Source organism: Wasmannia auropunctata, unplaced genomic scaffold (assembly GCF_000956235.1).
Source record: "Wasmannia auropunctata unplaced genomic scaffold, wasmannia.A_1.0 LD334508.1, whole genome shotgun sequence".
Classification (NCBI taxonomy): Eukaryota; Metazoa; Arthropoda; class Insecta; order Hymenoptera; family Formicidae; genus Wasmannia; species Wasmannia auropunctata.
The window spans coordinates 992,257-999,562 of NW_012028382.1; the positions used below are offsets into that span (position 1 = coordinate 992,257).

The window sequence follows — 7,306 nt, forward strand, 5'->3', positions numbered from 1 at the left end:
TTGCCAGCCCGCTCAGAGATGTGTATAAGAGACAGGAGAGAGAGAGAGAGAGAGAGATTAATATCGTCGCGGAAGGAAACATTAATTAATTGTAATAAGACAAAACTGTTTAAGATAGAGATGATAGTATCGCGTGCCGGATCTGCTAAATGGAAAAAAGACTTGGAAAATAAGTGTCATCTGCACCGTACGTTTTTTTTTCATCAAATTGTTCCTGCATAAACGAATGGCAATTCCGGGAACGAACTCGATCCATTAGCAAATTACTCGTACGTAAGAATTAACGAGCAGCTTTAAGAGAACATGTATAGCTGAAGTCTTAAGAGAATATACATATATAGTTTCGTACGTGATTGTTCGTGATTCTTATTAAGAGAAATTGTGAACAAAATATGTACGCTTAATCGACAAGATATATATATCATTTATATAATAATGTTGTTTATTGTTTAGGCTTGCAAAAATAAATAACGAGCAAAGTTGATTTTGCTTGCGATTTTGTTATATATGTAATAGGATTACTTACTTAAATTTGATTCTTACTTCTCGTCTTCTATCAATTAGGTAACTACAAAATTTTCATGCAAAGTTGAAAAATACGAGATTTTTATCACAAATCGATAGAAAGAATCGTCGTTCGGCTTTCGATAAGGAGTATTACAATTGTTTAACAAACGTAGCGAAATACTCGCAACGCAACTTTTATAATTTTTTTTGGCATCATAATATTATAGACACGCATCCCCGCGTGGAAATGTTTGTTAAATTTCACGGCAAGATCTTGGTTATCGACTGCACCGATAACTTGTATTTAACTTGTAAATTTTTTACTGTCGAATAATAAATTAGTAATTTGGTCACTAACGGAAAAACGATCGTGTTTATTATCCTTGGTACAGCCAAAATGATTGGTAATGCCATCGTTATCTTCGCAATTCTTGGCTGCTGCAGTTACGAAAATTACCCATATGTGATACCTCGTCGAAATTATTGGCTACATCGGAAGGTCGATGCTTCCGACGATCGGTAGCACATGAAGATTAAATCGTTGTTACACATATAATTACATAGGTACTTATAAAATTATAGTCGTGAATCCTATTGCAGGTAATTGAGATGGTGAACGACCAACGAAGTACATACCTCGATCGCTTTTTCAAAGCGTGTTGAAACTTACGATATGAAATGTGAAAAAGATTTATCGCGTTTCGCGCGCTATTCTCAAATCCAGACTTGGGCATGTTCATTTACAAAATCCCATTAAAGAAGAAAAATTCTTGTCATTGATCTTTATTCAAGGCTATCTTAAATAGCATGCTTAGTTTTTTCGATATTTACTGCAAGGCTTGAGAATGTACTTTATAGCAGCTCGAATGCTTTGTATAATAACGCTTCAAGTTCAGCGCGCATGCTGTCGCGCGAAACCGCCATCTTTGTCTCTTACGGCGCCGTGCATTGTGTTGCGTCGTGTCGCGTAGCGTCGCGACGCGTAGCGTCGCATCGCGTCGGTTCGGTCGGTTTGTCGTCGCGCGGTGATGTCGCTCGGTGTTCCATACGATTTTTATCCGTTAACACTGACCTGTGCGGACTGTGCGTGCCGAAGTCGCGAAAGTGTCGAGTAAAGAGGTGGGCGATTAAACTTACCGTATATCAATCATTCATTATTGATATCGTAAGTCGCGCGCAACTTGACGATTGTTTTAATACGCTTTGAAGAAACTACGAGGTACTTTGTTGATCGTTTATCAATCATGACTATAAATATAAGTAATAGCATAATCGTCGCGAGATTAATAATAACAATAACAATTATACGCATACATTGTAGAAAACGTATCTATAATTAAAAATATTGTTATTATACAATAACATAACGTTAATCGTGCAAGTAATCGATACGATTAAATGAATATATATTGTTATTTTTAAATATTTGATTTTCAATGTATACAATTGGCTCGTCTGCGTTGTGAAGAAGAAGAACACGATATGCGAAAGTCGCCGCGCATGCAAGAGAGAGAGAGAGAGAGAGAGAGAGAGAGAGAGAGAGAGAGAGAGAGAGAGAGAGAGAGAGAGAGAGAGAGTGTGTGTGTGTGTGTGTGTGTGTGTGTGTGTGCGCGCGCGCGCGCGCGCGCGCGAGTAAGAGTGAATCCGTCATCTCAATTCGCTTCGCGTGCTTCAAGAGTCATCGGAGTTGGAGCAAATTCGTTTTTTATTTGTCAGAAGTAAACGTATCACGACGGCGCGGTAATAGTGATCGTCGACGATTACGATGTGGATTACGTCGCGTCGGGTGAAGCGTCGAGCGATCATCTGTAGAAATTATTATATACACGTTCGTGATTCAATCGCGTATTCGCGTACCACGATAATTGTGTATATCATCTGGCGATTATTTACTTAATTGTCTCGCGTGCACGATACCTAGATATATTGTCAATCGTGTTGCAAATCGAACATTTCTACACTATTACTGAGAACAAATAAACGCGCTTCGCGTTTAAGTCCCTAATCGTGTATGTTCGGTTATTGATATACGTACGTCAATATTAAGTGGAATGCGATTAAACCTAGTTGTTTAACCTAAAAAGACGAATATCCCTTTTGCGTACTTATTTATTTCAATATTTCAATTACATGTTGAAAATTATTTTTATAATATATGTACGTGTGAATATTATAAAAAAGAAATTTTCAAGAATCGTGCATTCCGAAAGAAGCTACATTAAAAATGCATTATTTCGTTATAAAACTGCGTCAATAACTTAATTGTATATATAATTATTTTAAAATTATAGAGAGATATTCTAAGCGAATATATTACTGTATTTTAAATTTATCTTTGCGTTTATATACATCATCTCGCGGAGTATATACCTAACAAATAAGACTATCAAATGTAGTCGTTATCGATTTATCATTATAGGATACTTTACATACACGCGACGATAATTAGTTAATTTACAACTAATTTGGTTTACGATATATTAAACGCAATTGAAATATATGTTACTCTCATGATTAGAAATAAAAAGCGCAAAAACGCGATAAGGTGGAGCCGAAACGTAAAACATGGCGTAAAACATAGTATTGCATCGTAACGCAGATAAAACGTATAAAAGACAGTAAACGACTCTTAAAAGTGACGTCTCTTCTCGACATTTGTCTCTCATTGTCTGCAGACTTTTGCGTTGTATGATACAAGCACTATGCGCGCTCGTAATTAGCCGCGTATTTTTTTTCTTTATTTTTTTCCGGGTATTTGTATCCGAATCGTGTGAGTGTTATCCGAATGGAGGAGCTAAATCGATGCCAGAAATCACCTAGGAGTTGGCGTCGATGGAATAGTTGGCGGATCTGGCCAGGCGGCAGTGTCGGTGCGACAGCTGGTGAGTAAACGCCTTCATTTATCGTATAGTTTGTTTATTTCAGGCTTCGATATTTTGATTTATTTTTACTTTTGCCTCATTGGCGACGCCTTGATTGCAATATTTGATACTTTGAAATACAGAGTTGATACACTTTCGCTTCTCTTTTTCACGAATAGTATTTTCTAGATTTTATATTTTAAAGTAAGTATTCTAGACTATTCTAGAGCTTTTCCCAGAAAAAGAAAATAATCACATTTTCTAACAAAATCTTTTATGACACATACGAGCTACATACGTACTGCATTACATTTTTCGATGGGCGAACTAAAGCCGATTAAAGTATATGTGACATTAATGAGCTTAATTTCGAAATCGAAAGAAATTTATGATGGAAGCTTTCGTTAAAACTAATATCATCGTTGCCTTGCGCTTTAATGCTTATTTTATTATTTTAACAGTTTTTCAGAAAACTGTTAAAAAATGTTTATTGATATTATGCTATTTTTAACTATATTTTTAAAAATTTTATCGCGTCGCGTGAAAACATAAAATTGAATATATTAATTTCTAGTATCATCATACTCGATTCCATATTAATGTGAAATAAAATAAAACAATGTTTATTTGCTACCTGCATAAAGAAATAATATCAAAACATTTTTCCGCATTTTTGCGCGCGGATTATTATTTATTATAATAAACGGAGTGCAATCTCAAACATACTTGTATTATTATTCAGCTTTCTATCAAATCTATTCTTTTTATTGTTCATTTATAAAAGAGAAACTAATTTTTATTCAGCTAGTTATTTGATTAAATTTCTATCTTTATTGTGTCATTCCTTTTAATTAGTATTATCAAGGAAATAAAATTTAAAAAAAAATGCGGAAAAATGTATCTCTTTTTAAAAGATATATTTCGAAGAAAAAATCTTAACGTAAATTGTGTTTTTTTTTTCTTGGAAAAATTGTTCATTGATCAAGAATAAGATTTATCCCCGTTTAGATGGGTTTCATCCAGGATTAACGATTACATCCCCGCGGCAAGGGTTAAGTTGTCTCAAATTATGACGGCAAGATTTATCTTGTAACTAACTTCCGCTGACCGTTTATAACTGCAGGTTACCTTCGTCGATTCCGTCGACCGATCGACTCGCCGATAAGATTAGCCCGCGATTCGATTAGCTTAAAATACTGCTAACAGAAACATTCGTAAAAAAAGTTGCTAAGATTCCAGAAATTTATTTGTCTACATAATTCTACATACTTTGTCTATATAATATATCACGTTACTTGCATCCGATCTTATCTTTTGTAAATAAAGCTTAAAAGATATTCAAAATTTCCAGCAGATAATTGAATACACTATATAATTGAGGAGGAAATTTTAGAAACAGAAAAAAATTCCAAATATCAGTAGCAATTGTTATTCTTCTCTTTGTAATGCACGCGCGCGCGCACACACACACACACACACACACACACACACACACACACACACACACACACACACACACACACACACACACACACACATTATTTAATATATTTAAAAATATGAGAAATAGTAATATCTTTTTCTTGGTCATAAAAAATAATTAAACTTCTTTAATTTACAAAAAATAAAGCTATGAATGAAAATTGTGCGTAAATAAATGTTAGTTAAAATTTGGATTAATATTAATTGTAATTTTATAGTGAGAAATTACATTATCTAATACTCATTAATTATTATAGACTTGGCACATAAATTCTTTGTAACGTTGAAAAATTATATATATGCGTGAAAAATATTCATATTATTTAAGTAGATTTATATGATATCTTACAATAGATGAAAATCCTATCCAACTATCGTGCGGGATGAATTTTTGCGTGGGTTAGCGCAGTTGATCCCGGAAATTATGCTCGCACGCTATGTTACGTTATTTGACCGCTGATGCGAACTTGTTTCATACTGAACAACAGGACGATTTATTACAGAACGCTGTTCGATATTGTCGATTATAAGATCGAAAATAGAACCGTTGATGAGATTTTCTGGAGAACTATCAGGCGCATTAATGGGCGACGGCCTGTGCTTTTAAACGATGTTAACCCGACATCCTTTCTCGCCATTAGGAATACCAATGGAGGCGTTCTTCGATCGGATCCCTCGAGGCCTTCGCTTAGACTCTAATACCTCGGCACAAAATGCCGAACGGAGGCGTAGAATCTGAAATAAAAGAAAGAGAGAGAGGAAGAGGGAGAGAAAGAGAGAAGGAGGAAGAGGAAAAGAGAAGAAGAGGTGCCTTGTGTGAGGGTGCTCGAAAGGATGAGAAAGCGATGGATTGTGAAAGAGAACCAGACGATGAGAGGTATTTGTTAATCGGTTTGCAGGAATTCTTAATATAAGGGAGAATAATGAACGTTTCTTAAGGCGTTCAATCGCTTTCTTGCTCTTTCACTCTCTCTCTCTCTCTCTCTCTCTCTCTCTCTCTCTCTCTCTCTCTGTAAAATGACAATCTCAAATGCGCAATCTCAAATAATGATATTATTTGTCACCTTTCTCATTCGGAAACTGAAATATCTGTCAATTGTAATGAATATTGATAATCTTCATTCGGCACTCGACATTAAACTGTCGGTGTGTAATTTTATTAATTCTGGTTTTCTCTTCGCTTTTATTCTATTTTCCGAAACCTTCAGATTTGTTCAACTTTTCATAATTGATGTGATGGTCTCCTAATCTTATTCTTTGGTATTCTTTATTATTTATCAATTTATAAACCGATGAATGCCGTTGAGAGATAAATCGCTTTTTGATAAATATACTGCAGTAGTTTCATAAACCGTATTCCGATATACACTGTCAGCACTGAAAATCTATAGTATATGTAACGTAAACTATAAACTTTCAGTACTGGTAGTGTATATCAGAACACGACCATAATATTGAGCGTACTAATCATCCGACAACTAATTGTGAGAATAAAGAGTGGGTTTATTCACTTTTTTTTTTGCGAGAATCATTTATTCGTTGGACAACCTTTTTCATCACGAGAGCTTTAACAGATTATTTGTAGAATAAGACACACAAAATATCTCGTTGACTTGTCACTTTTTATCTTGTAACAATCATTTGTATATTTTGTATATTGCTTCGCGCATCGTGATTCCAATATAAATTGCTTGTTGAAAGATGGTAATCTCCCGCAGTGATATACGAGTTTATTATTCCGACACTAAGTGCCTGCTGCTTCACTCCGAGTTTCGTAAATTTTCCATATTTTGGTGAACGTAAAGCGTTGTATATATGGTCGTAGAAAACTCGTTAAAAGTGCGCTGCTTGACCCTTGCGCACGGGTTATTAATTGTACGAGGTCGCGCGCGCGCGCGCGGCGAGTAATTAGCGAGGAAAATAGCTAGATACACGCTTGACTTGTGTCAGGAGAAAAATGATTAACACTGTTGTGCACTTGAGTTTTTCTTCTTTCTTTCTATTGCTCTTTGTTATGCTGCGAAAACGTACATATATCATTACCATTCTGGATAAATTCACATTTCAAGTCAAGTTTAGCTTGTTGGAAGACCGACTAAAGTATATCGAAAAGAAATCCTTTGAAATTCGATGAACCGAAAATGCATCGTGGATCGAATAATTAGGGTATGCAACGTGATACGTATGTCCCATCAGATATATATCACGTTTCTGACGTCACCGCGATATATATAGAAACGTTGTATTTTCGACATGAAATTGTGTAAATTCGGTCAAAATATTTAAATTGTGTAAATTTTTCAACCTATAATTTTGTTTATAAGTAATTGCTTTTATTTCTTATATCTGACAATAAGCTATTTATAATTTTTATTACAACTTACTTGACCTAAGGACTTGTAATTGTTGCAGTTCTGAATTGAACACATATATATATATATATATCTTATACACAT

General features: G+C 34.8%; 1 protein-coding gene across 2 annotated transcripts in view; it reads left to right on the plus strand.

The window, feature by feature from the left end:
• Positions 1-32: 32 nt before the first annotated feature.
• The window catches only part of LOC105458502 (calcium/calmodulin-dependent 3',5'-cyclic nucleotide phosphodiesterase 1A-like), an 86,184-nt gene continuing 78,910 nt past the window's right edge, over positions 33-7,306 (plus strand). The window contains exons 1-2 of one of the 2 annotated variants that reach the window (XM_011703852.1): positions 33-1,726; positions 3,026-3,389. In XM_011703852.1, the coding sequence (XP_011702154.1) occupies positions 3,293-3,389 (97 nt within the window). In that variant the 5' untranslated portion in view covers positions 33-1,726; positions 3,026-3,292. Of the gene's footprint in view, positions 1,727-2,143; positions 3,390-7,306 lie in introns of those variants that run through there. The other variant, XM_011703851.1, reaches the window with a different exon arrangement.